Here is a 17,993-nt window from a genome sequence, read left to right on the forward strand (position 1 = left end):
AAAAGGGGAAAACTTATATTTCCGCTGCGTCGACTCGACCCGTTTTTCCCAACAAGAAGAGCAATCTAGCAACCAAGAATAAAATCTAGGTCCTCTCCACTCACTGGCAATTGGTTGAGTTGGATGACCACAAACTTAACAAGATCACATTCTTTTTAAGGAAGTTAGAAGAGAACTTAAATATAACAAAAACGATGATGAAAATTTAAACATGTAGACAAATGACATGAAGAATCATTGTTCATTAAGAATACCAACTTGCAATAAATAAATAACATTGACTTGCAATAAATAAATATTTAGTTCTCATCTTCCAACAAGACTCCAAGTATATAGAGATTTAAGTACTCTGATGTGGGAAATGAACTAAACACTTTCATTTCTGCTTCTTTCCTTTTGGTACAAAATAGAATTTCACAAGTTAGTATGTTTGCATTTCGCTTTTATCCTTCCACTAGGCCGCAACCTGTAATTTGTATATGCAAAAATGAACTAAAAGTACAAAAACTTGGCTTATGGAAGTGGTGAAGAAGTAGAAGTCTGATCATTCTGGTGGTTACTATTACTATTAGCACTATTCTTTTTCTTTAGTTTGTTCTTGATTTCTTCTTCCGTTTTGTCGACAAACTCAATGAAGCTAGGTGAGCGCCTCGAGCTTTGAGTACTTGTTTGCGGGCTTTTTACCTTTTCAACCTCCTGATCAGCTTCACTCTCCGGGGCATAGCGTCGAAACTGCCTTAATACTCTTATGAAGAACACAAAAAGAGCAAGGAAACATACTACGATGATAATGAGGAAGAGTCCCCAGAAGCTCTTTAAGGAGAGTTTGTTGGTATCAACTTGGTTATCTGATGAACAACCTGTTTGTGGTAACCATTTTTCATGAAACCTTTGCAGGTCACCATTTTCTGATAGTCGAAGGATGGCTGTCGATAGATCAACGGCGAGAGGAGAGTCCTTCTGGAAAGCCTGTTAATATGATATGATGTGTGTTAGGGACAACATGAGCTAAACATTACATTGGATAAATACTTAAACAAGAAAATAAACATAAATTTATAGTATTAGTTTTTACATCAATAAGGGTTTTAGTTAAGGGTGGGAGTCAGACAGACAGTGCCCCCGCATAATGTTTTCCCACTGGACCGAGCGTGACAAACTATTTATGTGGATATTACGACAATAGGGTTGGCTAAGCCCGGCCGGGCACTTTCAAGAATCGTGGTCTCTATTGCTCGAGCAAGCTGACTAAAATAGACAAGCATTCTGGATATCAAGCATTTCGACGCTCGGGCCATAGGCTCTTGGACTTGGGTGTACCAGACAGTTTTTGGACTCTTGGACACTTTCCCCACCCCTAGTCTTAGATATGCAATCAGACAGACTCAAACGCTGAAATCAGGTTTCAAAATGCTTAGTTTTTCTTCTCAAATGTTCATTGAATTTGACTTGCCGAACATGTCTAACTCCGAAACTACTCCAGAGCCATTTTGTCGTGGAACAAGCCAGATTCCAACACTTGGAAAAGGAAAGAAACAAACACTATCTTAGGTTGTCAACAGAACGATTAGGTAGGTAGTAGTACTTACAAATCCCCATCCACTTTTTGTGAACTCCTGTCCAACGACCTTGAATTTGCAATGAGCATCCGATAAGAAGAGCTCAACATACGGGAGTTCCTCGACAATGGCAGCGACACCACCAGCTCTCGGCCCTAACAAAAGGGCATTGGAATATTCCTCTTGAGATTTCAGATTTTTAATCCTTGACTCGGGTATGTTTAGTTCTTGCATTAAATAACTTTTTGCAAAGGTTCCATCTTGGACCCCAATCGGGTCACTACTTGAGATCAAACTAGTGATCCCGTCAAATTCTGAAGAGAGTTGCTGGACAGTGAGAATGGATGTCAAGCTAGCAGTGTAACTTGAATTGATGATTAGTACCACAAAGAGCCATATCAGCAGCACCGAACGACCAAGAGCACTTACCGTGTTTTCTCCTGCATTCGATCGAATAAACAAATTAAGCATGAACATATATTAGTATCATAGATTTAAAACATAAAGGTCGAAAATCACTCGAATTAAGAGAGAGAAATATATGACAAGATGCAAGATTAACTCACTATGTGCAAAAAACATTGTTGAGAAACTAAACCTGCAGGACAAAATGATAATACGAAGATAATGTTAAAATCTCAAAGAATCAGCAATAACATCTACAATTTAATTCCTTGCATCAAACATGGTTAAGAGAAAATAATCAAAATTTCAGTTTCAGTAGGCAAGGAAAAATAAATACTTTGGTCATTTTGGCCGAAGTACTTCAAAATATAATATTTCTAGATGAATCGCCATAACTAGTTTAAGACCTTTGGTGGGTTTGTAAAAGAGGTGGAAAATACTAACCAAAAAATTGTTGAAAGTTGTTGTCGTGGCGTGCCACGAAATTCAATGTTCTTGCGACGCTCAAGAATCCAAACAACGATTCCAACGAAGAGAAAGAGAGCTCCTATGACCAACCACATTTGATATGTGAATGGCTTTAGAAAAGCCCAAGCACTTGTCATTGTTTCCTTTACAGGGATAACTACAACAAGGCCAGATCCAACAAAAGGCTGCGTAAAATCAACTATTCTTGTTCTGGCGGTTGAAATAGTAATATCCCCAACAATTGCATCAAATTTCTGTTAAAAATAAAACCGAAAAAACTTCAAGAGCATACAGACTGAACGACATTAATATATTTATATTGTAAAATATCGACTCAAACAGGACATAAAACCCAAATCTACTACTTTAAAGATCAGAATACTCACATTTTCAGAAACCATTTTCACTAGATCGTTGTAGTTGGGGTCTTGCACACCATCCCCAAACAATATATATGTGTGTGGAACAGCATAAGGCAACAATTTGATTGCTGCTTCAAACACATCTATGGAAAACCCCTTTGCTCCAATGGGGCCGTCGTCTTTTCCCACAAACTCCTTATAACTAACTCTATTAGGAACCCCAATTCTTAGAGACCTCCCATTGTTAGGAAATACCCATCCTCGCGGTTTTATAGTTGTTTCGCCCGGCCATGTTACGCTGTGAAGTTGCTGGCTGCCCGTCGACACGTTTGGAGGTTTCTGGTATAAGATTTCAGGAGAAACAACAGAGAGACTCGAATAACTAGACCAATACCCAATTATAGAAGACCCAGAACTACGTATGTTGATAATGTCGTATGCTGGACGAATCAAATTCTTATCCGAGTCAAACTGAATTTGACCAGTCAAACCTGTAAAGTTTGTCAACATCATTTTCTCAAGTAAGTTAGGTCCTCCATCAAAGACACGCAATGTTTTTTCGAAATTTAGAGTGCTTCCATTTGTGTCATGAATACGGGTATTGTTAGAGAAAGTTATATTTTTTCCTTCGGTTAAGAATTTGTCAATAGCTCGAGCAACTAACCAAACAGTGTCATAAGCATAAAGTGCATATGAATTCAAGCTTGAAGTAGCATTCCCCTTCGATCTTAGGCTATTCCATTTAGACATAAAACCCTTTTTAATATCGGAGTCTGCAGTATGATGACGAAGTGCAATTACCCCTTGTAAGACATTCAAGGTGTCATTGTTAACTGGTGATAACGAATCTAGAAGAGATGGAAGCCAATCAGTTGCAATCCAAACATACCCGTCGTTCATCATACCAAGAGACTTAGCAACAGAAAAAACTGTTAAACCAGAATCAGGATTTACATGTACGATATAAACTCGAGATTCTAACTGATTTACATTAACCAGCAAATCGTTAATAGTACTTCTTGTTGAACCTGGTCTGAAGGCAGCCTTGAAAGAGATTTTAGAACGTTTCTTTTCTAATGCATCGCCTAATGCAGTTATTCCACCTCTTCCGTTATCATCGTCAACATAAATGGCAACCACTTCTTTCCATCCATAATATTCAACCAAGTCAGCAACAGCTTGCATCTGAAAGTAGTCGCTTTGAGTTGTTCGGACGAAATAAGGATACTGAAGTGCAGAAAGAGTAGGATCTGTTGCCCCAAATGATACAAGTGGCACGTGAAGCTCATTAGCTACATTGGAGATGGTATGAGCTATTCCGGACGATTGTGGACCAATTATTGTAACCACATCCTTTTCCATCAATTGCAAAGCTATACAAGTAAGTTTCAATATTTGTTAGTATAAACTATAGTCAAATTTGTGACTCAGGAAGCTCTAAAATTCTAGAGCATTGGTATATAAATTTTTCTAGACTAATCAGTTCCTCGCTTTCGATTTTAAAAGTCAAATAGAACCCAAATAGACTCTACTGCTATTCGAGTAGGTTAGTGAGGCCAACAAATAACAATGAGTCTCACCCGTCTAAGGATACTGCCAATTGGAGATGGAAAGAACTCGAGCTTCTGGTCAGATGTATGGGCTATAGATATTCCGCTCAAATAAGCTTTCCCTAATTTTCAGTATATCTGCCAATAGAGAGGGGTGATTGGTGATTTTTTTTACTCGGAATCGAATTTTTGGAAATTAGATTTGAGAAGAGGACGTTTAGATTGGGAAGTGGATGAGGCTAATAATCTAGTGGGAACGATCACTCCTTTTACTCTCACTAATCAGTCAGACTCCAGAGTTTGTTTCTGTGGGTGGCCTGTTTGGAGAAAGTTCCGACCATGGACGTGTTAAGGAAGAGAGGGCTGGCAGAAGAGTCTGGTCCTCATCTTTTCTTATTCTGCTTTGTATCTATGAGTGTGTGGAACTGTTTCCTTGCTAGCCTGGGTGTAGGGTGGTCTTTCCCTAACTCGGCCTTAGCTACGTTGCTAGCTTGGAAAGGCATTACAGGCAACAAGCATAGGAGAATCATCCTCAATATGATTCCCAAAGCTATTATCTGGGCAATTTGGAAGGGCAGAAACGATGCTATATTCAAAGACAAACCTCAATCTAAGGACAAAATCTTCCTCTCGGCTAAATGTCTTATTTACCATTGGAGCAGACATTATCCTTGGGCGAGGGTTGCTATCGTTTCAGGCCCCAAGTAAGCAATGAGTATCGAGTGACCCTAGGGAATCCTCAAATCTTAGTTGACTAGGATTTTGCTTAATGTGTCCTTTGTTTTCCAACATACTAGTTCATAAGGAGCTCCTAAGTACGAATTCAATCTTTAGCAAGCTAAGGATGACCATATTCTTCATAAGAGTAGTTTTGGGGTTTCTAACGGAGATCATAGAGTCCCAGTAGAATTAGCCTTATGGTTAATTGAATTATTAAAGTAAACACCAATTTTTCTAATTCGTACAAATCATTTACCTTCTAATGTTCCGAGAAATGAACTACAAGCTGAATCATTCATGATAAGATTCAGTTTTGTCCCGGCAAGAATGGTTTTATCAGAATTCACATCATCAAATGCAGCTAAAATTGCAGGCCTTGCCACTCTTCCGATAGTCGAATTGAAAGTAAACAAAGAACCAACATTGACAACACTTGGTCTTGATGAGGATGAGCTACTATTTGTGTTCTGACATTTGACTTCTATAGGAGCCAAAAAACATAATAACACAACCAGAAGCAGTCTTAACCTGCAGGAACAAGTCGTCGAATCGAGCTCCATACTTGTGAATGCCAATCCTCTCTTTAGATTGTTGAGGTTTATACCAGCAAGCAAAAAAAGAATCAAATATCACTAGCAAAGGAAACGAATGAACCTTTTCATCACGTAAAGTTTAATTTCGATAAATCAATGTGAACACTAAAATTTGAACTACCCACTTTCAGAATGCTGCAATTCACGGAACTTCTTAACACCCATGGGTACCTATAGAATGATTTGATCTTAGACAATGTCTTATCATTGAGACAAAAGTGGGAAACAATCAGAACAAATAATGTTGGAGCTCACGATCTTCGCACCTTAGAGTAAAATATGAAAAAGAAAAAGGGAACAAACGACTTTGGGACGTCATATAGATGACATCCTTCTAGACATTAAACAACTATAAACCTTTAGCTACCCTCTGTTTAAAGAACCATTTTCAGGTGTTCATTACAAAATTGGATGCTGACAAAATGCAGAAATATTTTAATGGTAAAAATGTAGTTGACAAACTGAATAATGGGTTAAGCAAAATCTTGCATATTGTAGAAAACAACTTGACTAATTCATTTGGAAACAGTAAGATATGACCCTACTACTCCAGTTGACCTATTTTTTTGGAAATGGACAGCGTAATTTAAACACCTCTTCTGGGAATCGATTCTGGGACTTCCAGGATTTTAGAGTTTATGTCAACATATCGACCACTCGGGCTACCAAATATTTACTACTGATCTATTCTAGAGTTTATGTCAATATACTCCTTCCTACCCACAAACTAAAAATGACATAAATATACATAAGAATAATTAAGAACGTGAATGCACAACTGTGCTTGAATTTTTAATGTTCCTTGATTTCACTAAACAACATTCTATTTTGGGAAAAATTTGGAGACAACCCAAATGTAGAATCATTAATTTATTAAGAATTCGAACGTGCAATAAATAAATAATACTACCAACTGAGCTAATTGAAATTATATGCAACCGAAAATGCTAGCTATAGGGGCCTCCCTAGCCTCAAATTTCTTGGAGGTCTATTAGAGCATCTCGAAACTCAATCCTAACTGCATCCACATAGAAGTTTTAAAATTACAAAAACAAAATTCTACATTGAAAAACAAAATTTAGTTCTCTAAGATTATGTGGTGATAATTAAATACAAATATCTCAAGAGGACACTGTAGAAATAGAGTGTTGTTGAGATAGCTCTGATTGTTTTAGTTATCGATTTTTGGAATTATAACAATAAAATTCATATTTCTACAAAATCTTCAAAATGATTAATTAATTTTTGGGGCCACCGATTTTAGGCCCAAAATAAAATTCAGAAAGGGATTAAGATCCAACCTTCCCAGAAAATAGGATTTTAATCATTTTCCCTTTTGGAAGAAACATTGTCGATACATTATGTGTTATGTATGACACATATAATAAAAAAATGAAATAAAGTATGAAACTTTGACAATAAATAACACGTTATTTATGAAACAAAACAAGAATCAATAAACAGAAAAACACTATAACTTTGACATCTAGACATACTTTAACTATACTAAATGTGTTATGTTGTAGAAATATACGTAATTTATACTAAATAATGTGTATATTGTGAAACAGATAGAAAGATTGAAATCAATCAAAAAATCTGAAAAAAAAGGTTTTTTGAACTTACCCTCTCAAAACTAATTAGTAATTGAGTTTACCCCCTTCAGTAATTAGTAATTGAGCTTACCCCCTTGAATTTTGTATTTTTAGCAAAACTACTAAGGGCATGTTTGGCATGAGATGATAAAATCACAAATTACAACCAAAATCAATGTTTACTAATTTTATTACCGACTAAATCAAACAATAAAAGTGAAGTCGAACAACGACGAGGAATCATATTGAATGATAATTGTTCTTGGTAGTCACATTTATTTCACGTACGCCAAACGCAACATTTGTGTTTTTGTCAAAAATAGCAAATCTAAGGGGGTAAACTCAATTACTCATTATTGAGGGGGGTAAACTCAATTACCAATTAGTGATGAGGGGGTAAGTTAAAAAAACCCAAAAAAAAAAGAAAAAAAAAAAGAGAATTTTAGGGATTGGTTTTCAAAAGTGGATTTTTTCTTATATAAAGGTTAAAATGGGTATTATGATTAAATAGAAACGATAGAGATTTGTTTTTTCTATAGAAATGGGTCAATTTGGACTAAATATCTATTAAAATTATTATTTTGGCTTAAAATCCCATATTAATATTAGGGTGGACTATATATGTGTTTAGGTGTAGATTTTTTTATTAGGAACCCAAAAATTATTAATTGTTTAATGATATCACATAAGTCAACATATAAAACTTTAGAAATTTGTACTTGAGAATTGAGATTAAATAAAAGAGAAAAAAATAGAATTTCAATTCAGACTTAACATATATGACTAATAGAGATTTTTTTGAGTTTTGCACTGGAGATGCCTTACTAATTCTGGGTCTCGGAACCGAGCCCATATACAAATTTGACATCTCCATGAAACTGGAAAGGTGGAGGGTAGAACAATTTCAATAAAAAGAGCAAATTGGAATTCTAAATGTTACTAGTTTCGGGTTAAAGCGTGATGGAAGAAATAAATTGAACTTAAGGTTTCTGCACTTCAGTCTTTAATGTAAGGCCATCGATTATCTATTCTATATGAGAACTTTTGCATATTAAAAGTAGTATCACCATGGAATTTAGGAAGCACTGGTTGAAAACCCCTAATTTTGTGCAGGCTCTGTTTATCCAATGAGTATATATAAGTCATACGCAAGTTGCATGGGCGGATTCGAGGTCGCCCCACATTCCTCAAGAAAAATTAGATGCCTTCAACTATGCTTTATGTTAAACAAAACATGACTTCGTCCAAAATTTGGGGGTGAAATCCGCGTGCAGTCCAAATTCGGTCAAAAATGCGATTCAAGTCCTTTTGTCAGGGACAACTTACATTTTTCTAGTTTTCAATATATTTCTTCCTCTTTTGCCCCTCCAATGGAAACTGTCTTGTTTCCTGACGCGGTGTCAGCGTGATGGAGAGGGAGCATTTAATTCCCAACCAAGATTGGACGCTAATTTCTGATTCCATCTCTCTAAATTTCGGGAAATCTTTCTAAATCTCTCTCTTCTCGACTTGTTTCTCTCTCTAAAACCAGATAAAAACAGCTTATTCTCTCTCTATTTCTTTCAAATTTCGAAATTTTGGAGAATGTTTGCCGAAAAATTTGCATCCCCCCATAATTTTGAAAGATTTCATCTTCCTTCTTATTTATACATCACAAGGAAGTAAATTTTCTAACTATTATCTTCCTTTGACTTTGTTTTCTTGTGTTCAGGTGAAATGTTTCTAATTTATATTCCTTTGTCTTCAATGTTGTCCTAAACCATTATCTTCCTTTGTCTTCAATGATATCCTAAATATTTCACCTCAATGTTTCTAATTTTGTTTCCTAAACATTAATGCTATTAACGATGAGCCAAACTAACCAATTCATCACAGTTTACCGTTATTGTCCAACTGATTTTGCATCTCATTTTCAAGTTTTTTTTTTGTTGGCATTACATAATGGATAGCGTTGAACAAATACCCGCCCCGTCAAACATTGTAGCATTCAAGTATGGAAGTTATTTGATGTTGTTATGTTATTACTGGATCACCGATGATAACTAATTTCGTATTCTTATTTTCTTTTTTGTTTTCTTTAGTACTTCTCTTAGGATTTTTACAATGTTTTATTTACTTGAACTACTCAGGGTGGAGCGCGACTTTTTCTGTTCTACCTCTACTTCTGTAACTGTAGCACACGCTGGAAGTGTTCAACATGAAAGACATCGGTAGTCTAGTCTAGTACTCATCATATTGCATAGTAATTTATATTGAATAGGGGTACATTTCTTGTTTACTGTAAACCGGTAAGTTCCCTTAACATATACGTGCGTACATTGTCTTCTTTACTGGATACCAGTTAGTTCCCATAAGATAACATATATATGCTTGTGCGTACATTTGTTAGTTTTCTGTAAACTAGCAAGTTCCCATAACATAACCTATATATGTTTGTGCGTACATTTGCTAGACAATAATAGAAGGAGAATTTACTATTGTTTCAAGGTATAGTCTTACTTCTCAGTTACTTATCTTGTTTGTCTTGCAAAACTTTGCAATCTGGTTTGCACAACTTTGCAATCCCGTTTACACTGCTTTGCAATCTGGTTTACCTTGCAATGACTTTGCAATCCCGTTTCTATAGCTTTGTAATCTGGTTTGTAGAGCTTTGCAAACTAGTTTGCACTACTTTGCAATTTGGTTAACAGATGTTGGTTAGAAACACAAAACACATTGGAGTGTTCTCCTCCATAGTCTTCTTCCTTTAACTCGGAAAGAAGTGCTTTTGGTTAACTTAAAACTAAAATCAAATGAGGACGGAACTTGGTTTAGTGACTCACTGTGTGTAATCGTTGCAAGCTCAACATAAAAAATTTCCAAGTATCTTTCATGTACATTTTGCGAGAAATATATTTAACTATAAGGTCAATGAACAATCTCTCTCGGCATGATTAACCCAAGAAATTGTTCTCCAAATTGAACTGTTGAAGAAAATATCCGGTACGTTTAATCAAAGAATGAATCTCAAAATTGTTAACACAAAACAAGCTTTAAGGAGGTGGCGAGGAAGTAGAAGCCTGTTCGTCGTGGTGTTTACCGTTATTACTATTCTTTTTCTTTAGCTTGTTCTTGACATCGTCTTCCATTTTGTCGACGAACTGAATGAAGCTAGATGAAGGGCTTGTGCGGCGAGTGGTTGTTACATGTGGACTTTCTACCTTTTCAACCTCCTGATCAACCTCACTATCCGGGGTATACCGACGAAACTGAAATAATACTCTTAAGAAGAACACTAAAAGAGCAAGGAAACCTGCTACAACGATAATGAGGAAGAGTCCCCAGAAACTCTTCAAGGAGAGTATGTGGGAATCAACTTTTTGATCTGTCGAACACCCTGCTTGTGGTAACCATTTATCATGAATCCTTTGCAGATCTCCACTCTCTGATAATGTAAGGATTGCTGTCGATAGGTCAACGGACAGAGGAGAGTCCCTTTGAAAAGCCTGTTAATATGAAACGATGTCTGTTAGAGACAACGTGAGATAAACAATACACTGGATAAAGGGAAATGATAAAGTTACAAAAGCTTTTGTCAAAAAAGGTTCCCAACTGATGCGGCGGGTGTGGTTTCAAACTTTAACCAAATCTAGACCGTTGAGAGATGAAAATCACAACCGCCACATCAGCTGGGAATTTTTTTTTTTTGTCAAAATGTTTTGTGATTCTAGCATCTCTCATAGATAAAATACTTAACATGAACAACATAAATTTAATAAGCGTCATAGCTGTGTTTTTCTCTAAAGTTTACATATGAAATCACACTCGAGATACAAGACCACCCAAGTCAGATTTTAGAATGTATTTTGTTCTTCTCACTTTCAAATTTGTTGAGATAACATCTAGCTCAGATTGCATTTCTTTTTACAAATTTTGGATTTCTAGTCCAAAAATCTACCCCTAAACACACATTTAGTCCACCCTAATATTAATATAGGATTTTAAGCCAAATTAATAATTATAATGGATATTTAGTCCAACTTAGTTAAAGTATGTTTATATGTCAATATTACAGTGTTTTTCTGTTTATTGATTCTTGTTTTGTTTCATAAATTACCTGTTATTTATTGTTAAAGTTTCATACTTTATTTCATTTTTTTCATACTTTAATTAATTTTTTTTATATGTGTTATACATAACACATTATGTATCAACAATGTTTCTTCAAAACGGAAAAGGACTAAAAACCTATTTTTTGAGAAGACTGGACCTTAAACCCTTTTTGAACTTTATTTTGGACTTAAAACCCATCGACCCTTGTTTTTAAGGACAATTTAAAAGGGTCATAACTTTCTATCTGAAAAGAGCCCTAAGAATATGGACTAGAACAAATCCAATATTCTTAACTTTTCAGAGTAGTCAAGTCTGAGACAGTCAGCAAAGTCTCGGACTGGACAGCCCGATAGCATAAGAATGCTCTCAGATTGACAAGCCCGAGAGTGGTCGTCCGAGGGCTAAGTCGTACTAGGGTGTTGATAGACGCCGCTGGTCAAAGTTGATCGACCTGACTCAAAGGGTCGGTCCGCCCGCTTATAGCACTTTAGTCGGGTGTCGAAAGTTGTCCACGAATATTACATATCTTGGTAGATTTTAGGTATTTTAATAAAGTTATCGACCAAAGGAGCTTTTAGTGTGAACTTTAAAGTAGACCCAGTTATTAACCACCGATTTAGAGAGTACAAATCGAGTTTTATTCTAAAAAGTCGTAAACCTTCGTTAAAGCTTCTGCAAATGCATTTAAATCACTACCTTAGTTTGTCAAACACGAAGGATGCATAGTTAGTAGTACTTACAAATCCCCATCCAGTTTTCGTGAACTCTTGACCCACAATCTTAAAATTGCATTTGGCATTGGATAAGAAGAGCTCAACATACGGAAGTTCATCGACAATGGCAGCCACCCCACCATGGCTCGGTCCTAGCATTAGGGCAGTGGTATATTCTTCTTCAGAAATCAGATTTTTAAGCCTTGACTCGGCCACATGTAGTTCTTGGATTAGATAACTTCTTATATATGATCCATCTGGGACTCCTATCGGGTCGTCACTTGAGATCAAACTAGCGATCCCATCAACTCCAGATGAGAGTTGTTGGACAGTGAGGATGGAGGTCAAGTTAGCACTGTAACTTGAATTGATAACTAGTACTACAAAGAGCCATATCAGCATCACCGAACGTGCGAGAGGACTTACGGTGTTCTCTCCTGCATTAGATCGAAGGAGCCAAACATACATCAGGATCGTAATTCGTACATTTAGACCACATATGAGAGAAGACCATTGACAAAAAAAAGGCATAAGATATACTCACTGTGTGCAAAAAACATTGTTGAGAAACCAAACCTGCAAGATTAAAAGTCAAATAGATTAGTCGGCCTCTGGTTTGAAAGAGTTAGCCTGAATTAGTTTGCAGGCTTTCTTTACGATAAAGTTTGGGTGCGATTATTGGTATCACCATGGTAGGCTGAAAAGGGAAGCACAAACTCTATATTGTTTGTGCATTTAGACCATATAATATGAAAATGAAAATTTGCATGAGTCGCAAGTATTCTGTGTAAGACCGGGTCCATGAACAAGTAGGAAATACTAACCACAAAATTGTTGAAAGTTGTTGTCCAGGTGTGCCACGAAATTCAGTGTTAATCCGATGCTCCAGAATCCAAATGACAACTCCAACGAAGAAAAAGAAAGCTGCTGTGACTAACCACATTTGAAATGTGAATGGTTCTAGAAAAGCCCAAGCACTTGAAGTTACTTCCTTTACAGGGACAACTACAACAAGGCCAGATCCAATAAAAGGTTGTGTAAAATCAACAATTCTCGTTCTGTTCGTTGAAATGGTAATGTCTCCTATAGCTGCATCAAATTTCTGAAAAGGAGATTAAAAAATGAGACAGTTTCCTCTTTTCAATTTCAGATCTGAAATCTGTTTCTAAATTTGAATTGACTTGAGTTAGATAACTTAGATTTCTGAATATTTGTTATTTATGACTCGTCAGAATAGCTGACTCGAGCTAATTTTTGTTTCGATTGAGTCAGACATGAAATAAGCCCTCGGTAACAGCCCAGTATTGCAAATAACAAATGACTATTATGCTCTGAGCAGAACATTTCAGGCTCAAACGGCTCAGATTCGAACAAGTCAGACTCAGGTGGTGAGTCAGATTTAAACAAAAACCCTTGACTAGAATACTCAATCATATCAATATTATACGGAAAATCATTGGGTAGAATACTCACGTTTTCAGCGACCATTTTCACTAGATCATTGTAGTTGGGGTCTTGCAAACCATCCCCAAACAATATATAAGTGTGTGGAACAGCATAAGGCAACAAGTTAATTGCTGCTTCAAACACATCTATGGAATACCCCTTTGCTCCACTCGGGCCGTTGCTTTTTGTCACGAAGTCCTTATAACTAACTCTATTAGGAACACCGATTCTTAAAGACCTCCCGTTGTTAGGAAATACCCATCCTCGTGGCTTTATCGTTGTTTCACCAGGCCATATAACGCTATGAAGTGGCAGCATACTTGAAGAAACGTTCAGAGGTTTCTTGTATAAGATTTCCGGAGAAACAACGGAGAGTCTCGAATAATTAGACCAATACCCAATATCACGAAATCCAGTACCACCAATGTTGATGATATCATATGATGGATGAATCATGTTCTTCTCCGAGTCAAACTGAATCTGACCAGTTACACCTGTAAAGTTTGTCGAAGTCATCATTTGCAGTAAGTCAGGTCCTCCATCAAAGATGCGTAATGTTGCTTCGAAATGTAGCGTGCTTCCACTTGTGTCATGAATACGGGTATTGTTAGAGAAAGTTATATTTTTTCCTTCATTCAAGAACTTGTCAATAGCTCGAGCAACTAACCAGACAGTGTCATAAGCATAAAATGCGTATGAATTCAAGCTTGAAGTAGCATTACCCTTCGATCTTAAGCTATTCCATTTAGACATAAAACCCTTTTGGATATCGGAATCTGGAGTATGATGGCGAAGGGAAATTACTCCTTGTAAGATACTCATTGTGTCCCTATCAACAGGTTCTGATGAATCTAAAAGAGATGAAAGCCAATCGGTTGTGATCCAGACATACCCACTTCTCAACATACCAAGAGATTTCGCAACAGAAAACACTGTTAGACCAGAATCTGGATTTACGTGTACGATATAAACTCGAGATTCTAACTGATTTACATTAACCAGCAAGTCATTAATGTTACTTCTTGTAGAACCTGGACTGAAGGCAGCCTTGAAGGAGATTCTGGATCGTTTCCTTGCTAATGCGTCACCTAATGCAGATATACCACCTCTTCCATTATCATCATCAACATAAATGGCAACCACTTCTTTCCATCCATAATATTCAACCAAATCAGCAACAGCTTGCATCTGAAAGTAGTCACTTTGTGTTGTTCGGATGAAATAGGGATACTGAAGTGCAGAAAGGGTGGGATCTGTTGCCCCAAATGACACAAGTGGCACGTGAAGCTCATCAGCTATATCGTAAATTGTATGAGCTATTCCAGACGATTGTGGACCAATTATTGTAACCACGTCCTTTTCCATCAATTGTAAAGCTGTACAAGTAAGTTGCAAGATTGGTTAGCAAAGAAACTGTAGATATAACAATGGTGATTTGGGTTTTGAGTAAAATTTGTGACTCAGGGAGCTCTAAAATTCTAGATCATTATATAAATTCTTCTAGACTAAGTTCGGCGCTTTTAATTTAAAAGTCAAATAGAACCCAAGTTGGTTCTACTGCTATTCCAGTAGGTTAGTCCATAATGGTCTATAGGCTAGTGGGATGACATTCATGTATTCGTTGTCATCCTGGATTTTTCTAGTTAATCCTGCAAATTCTCAAACAAAGTGCTAGATGCATGCGACGGTTGTAAACTTGTAAGTTCACGTCAAACTTATTTCGTGATCCAAAAAATTTCGTAGTGAGCAAAAACGGGATTTAACAGGGTCATGTGAGGCCTCCAAATAACGATGAGTTTTAACCGTCTAAGGATACTGCTAAATGCTAAGAGGAAGTTTTTTTATCATTTTAGGTACCAAGTACGAATTCAATCTTTAGCAAGCTTAGGATGACCATATTCATAAGAGTAGTTGTGGGGTTTCTAACGAAGATCATAGAGTCCTAGTATAATAACCCTTATGGTTAATTGAATTATTAAAGTAAACACCAACGATGAGGTCAAGAAAGAATACCGTATAATTCATACAAATCATGTACCTTCTATTGTTCCAAGAAATGAACTGCAAGCTGAATCATGCATGATAAGATTCAGTTTTGTCCCTGCAAGAATGGTTTTATCAGAATTCACATCATCAACTGCAGCTAAAATTGCAGGCATTGCCACTCTTCCGATAGTCGAATTGAAAGTAAACAAAGAACCAACATTGACAACACTCGGTCTTGATGAGGATGAGCTACTATTTGTATTCTGACATTTGACTTCTATAGGAGCCAAAAAACACAATAACACAAGCAGAAGCAGAAGCAGTCTTAACCTGCAGGAACAAGTCGTTGATTCGAGCTCCATACTTGTGAATGCCAATCCTCTCTTTAGATTGTTAAGGTTTATACCAGCAAGCGAAAAAGAATCAAATATCACTAGCAAAGGAAACGAATGAACCTTATCATCACAAAAAGTTTAATTTCGATAAATCAATGTGAACACTAAAATTTGAACTACCCACTTTCAGAACACTGCATAAACACTGCAATTCACAGAACTTCTTAACACCCATGGATACATATAGAAGAAACAAGGAGCAAACGACTTTCGGACGTCATATAGAAGACGTCATTCCAGACATTAAACAAGTATAAACCTTTAGCTACCCTCTGCTTAAACAACTATTTTCAGGATAACAAAATTGGATGCGACAAAATGCAGAAATATTCTAATGGTAATAATGTAGTTGACAAACTGATAATGGGTTAACAATGTAGTTGACAAACTGATATGGAAACAGTAAGATTAAACAACATTCTATTTAAGGGAAAACTTGGAGAATGCAAAAAAACAAAACCCAAAAATAGAACATGTAGACAACTCAAATGTAGAATCATTAATTCATTAAGAATACGAACGTGCAATAAATAAATAATACTACCAACTGAGCTTATTGAAATTATATGGAACCGAAAATGCTATAGACGCCTCCCTAGCCTCAAAGTTGTTGTTGGAGGTCCATTAAGGCATCTCTATACTCAATCTTAACTGTGTGCCACATAGAAGTTTTAAAATTAAAAAAGAAACATTGCTAAACAAAATTTAGATCTCTAAGTTAATGTGGTGATAGTTAAATACAGATATCTCAAGATGACACTGTAGAAATAGTGTGTTGTTAAGATATCTGTAATTTGTATTTAAGATATCTCTACAAAATCTTCAAAATGATTAATTAATTTCTTAATGATGTCACATAACTCAACAAAACAACTTTAGAAATTTGTATTTGAGATAAAAAAAAAATATAGAATTTCGATTTAGACTTGACACGTACGACTAATAAAGATCCTTTTGAGTTTTGTACTGGAGGCAGGAGCCGCTTAGTAATTCTAGGGTCTCGGAGACGGGACATATACAAATTTGGCATCTCAATCAAACTGTGAAGGTGGAGGGGAGAAGAACAATTCCAACAAGAAGAGCAAACTGGAATTCTAAATGTTACAAGTTTTGGGTTAAAGCCCGGACTGAAGAAATATATTGAGATATGAGATGGATCGAGATGAAGAGATCCGACGATCAAGATGAGTCCAAGATATTGAAAGATATTGATGTATATTTTCTTATATTTAAGATATTTTTGTAACTATCTAATGGTAATATTAGATAGATTTTATATTGTTTCTTAGAGGGTGTTTGATTTTTGCACTTATTAAGTGATTTTCACTTAATAAATGTGGGCCGGCAATTTTAGACCGTTTGTTTTTTCACTTAATAAGTGAATATCACTTGTAAGTGGGGTCAAAGTAAGTGCAAAAAAGTAAGCTCCAATTTGGAGTTTATTTTTTTGCACTTACTTTCTAAGTGCTATTGGAGCTTATTTTTTTGCACTTACTTTCTAAGTGCTAAGAAAGACATTTTTATCCTTATCGAATATAATTATTACCAATGTAATTATAACTAAAAAAAAATATCTTAAACAATTGATGAGTAAAAAATCTTTTTATAACTTTACCAATGACCCTTTTCCTTCTTCACTCATCCTTCACCTAAGTTTTTCTCTTAAAAAAATTTCACATCTCTTCGTTCATTAATCACGAAACCACACAAATTTCATGATGCAACGTAAGTTCTTTCTCCTTCATAATTTTTAATTACTTGAGGTTAATATTTTCCACATAAATTATTCATAAACCGTAATTTTCTTGTATTCAAACTCGCGAACATAATGAATTAGTATGAAATGCTAATATGTAAATATTTTAAGGTCAAAATAGACAAATTCTCATTTTTATAACATTTAGAATTAATATAAAAACAAAAACCAAACACTTAGAATTAATATACAATCAATTGAAGGTCTAATTTCTAAACTTGGAACTTCATACTCATTCATTTATCTGCAAGAACGTCTTACTGACTTGAGCGTCAGAGAGGTTTCCGAGTTCTATGCAAGTTTCCCCCCACCCACAGTTTGCGAGGAGCAGTTCGAGATTTAACGAATTTGTC

The 17,993-nt window shown here is 35.9% G+C and overlaps 2 protein-coding genes across 4 annotated transcripts; both read right to left on the minus strand.

Annotated features, from left to right (window-relative positions):
• Window positions 1–227: 227 nt before the first annotated feature.
• On the minus strand, window positions 228–5,921 carry LOC147542275 (glutamate receptor 3.4-like). Its single transcript, XM_086633939.1, has 6 exons — window positions 5,321–5,921; window positions 2,819–4,167; window positions 2,409–2,686; window positions 2,126–2,157; window positions 1,590–1,999; window positions 228–969 (listed from the first exon to the last, which is right to left on the minus strand). Exons 1-6 carry the CDS (start codon window positions 5,622–5,624, stop codon window positions 514–516), a joined length of 2,829 nt encoding a protein of 942 aa, XP_086490065.1. The 5' UTR covers window positions 5,625–5,921; the 3' UTR covers window positions 228–513.
• A 4,159-nt stretch (window positions 5,922–10,080) lies between these two features.
• LOC147542276 (glutamate receptor 3.4-like) lies at window positions 10,081–16,989 on the minus strand. Of its 3 annotated transcripts, XM_086633688.1 has the most exons (7): window positions 15,820–16,989; window positions 15,542–15,604; window positions 13,531–14,879; window positions 12,882–13,159; window positions 12,602–12,633; window positions 12,085–12,494; window positions 10,081–10,737 (listed from the first exon to the last, which is right to left on the minus strand). In XM_086633688.1, exons 2-7 carry the CDS (start codon window positions 15,582–15,584, stop codon window positions 10,285–10,287), a joined length of 2,565 nt encoding a protein of 854 aa, XP_086489814.1. In that variant the 5' UTR covers window positions 15,585–15,604; window positions 15,820–16,989; the 3' UTR covers window positions 10,081–10,284. The 3 variants fall into 3 exon arrangements, 2 of the variants coding, with proteins under 2 accessions (XP_086489814.1, XP_086489813.1); XR_015223264.1 differs by having other exon boundaries at window positions 10,081–11,151; window positions 11,547–12,494; window positions 15,542–16,247; XM_086633687.1 differs by having other exon boundaries at window positions 15,542–16,279.
• Window positions 16,990–17,993: the final 1,004 nt, after the last annotated feature.

This window comes from Eschscholzia californica, unplaced genomic scaffold (assembly GCF_041429995.1).
Source record: "Eschscholzia californica isolate CP2 unplaced genomic scaffold, dmEscCali1.0.p SCAF_4, whole genome shotgun sequence".
NCBI lineage: Eukaryota > Viridiplantae > Streptophyta > Magnoliopsida > Ranunculales > Papaveraceae > Eschscholzia > Eschscholzia californica.

Excerpts from the sequence above, each read along its gene's own strand:
- LOC147542275 (XM_086633939.1), bottom strand. The coding sequence starts at position 5,624 with ATGGAGCTCGATTCGACGACTTGTTCCTGCAGGTTAAGACTGCTTCTG. Across the intron at positions 2,687-2,818 it reads TGAAAATGGTTTCTGAAAAT|AAATTTGATGCAATTGTTGG; the intron begins GTGAGTATTCTG and ends TATTTTTAACAG. Across the intron at positions 2,158-2,408 it reads CAACTTTCAACAATTTTTTG|GTTTAGTTTCTCAACAATGT; the intron begins GTTAGTATTTTC and ends TTTGTCCTGCAG.
- LOC147542276 (XM_086633687.1), bottom strand. The coding sequence starts at position 15,851 with ATGGAGCTCGAATCAACGACTTGTTCCTGCAGGTTAAGACTGCTTCTG. Across the intron at positions 14,880-15,541 it reads ATTTCTTGGAACAATAGAAG|CTTTACAATTGATGGAAAAG; the intron begins GTACATGATTTG and ends TTACTTGTACAG. Across the intron at positions 10,738-12,084 it reads CGAAAACTGGATGGGGATTT|GCTTTTCAAAGGGACTCTCC; the intron begins GTAAGTACTACT and ends TCATATTAACAG.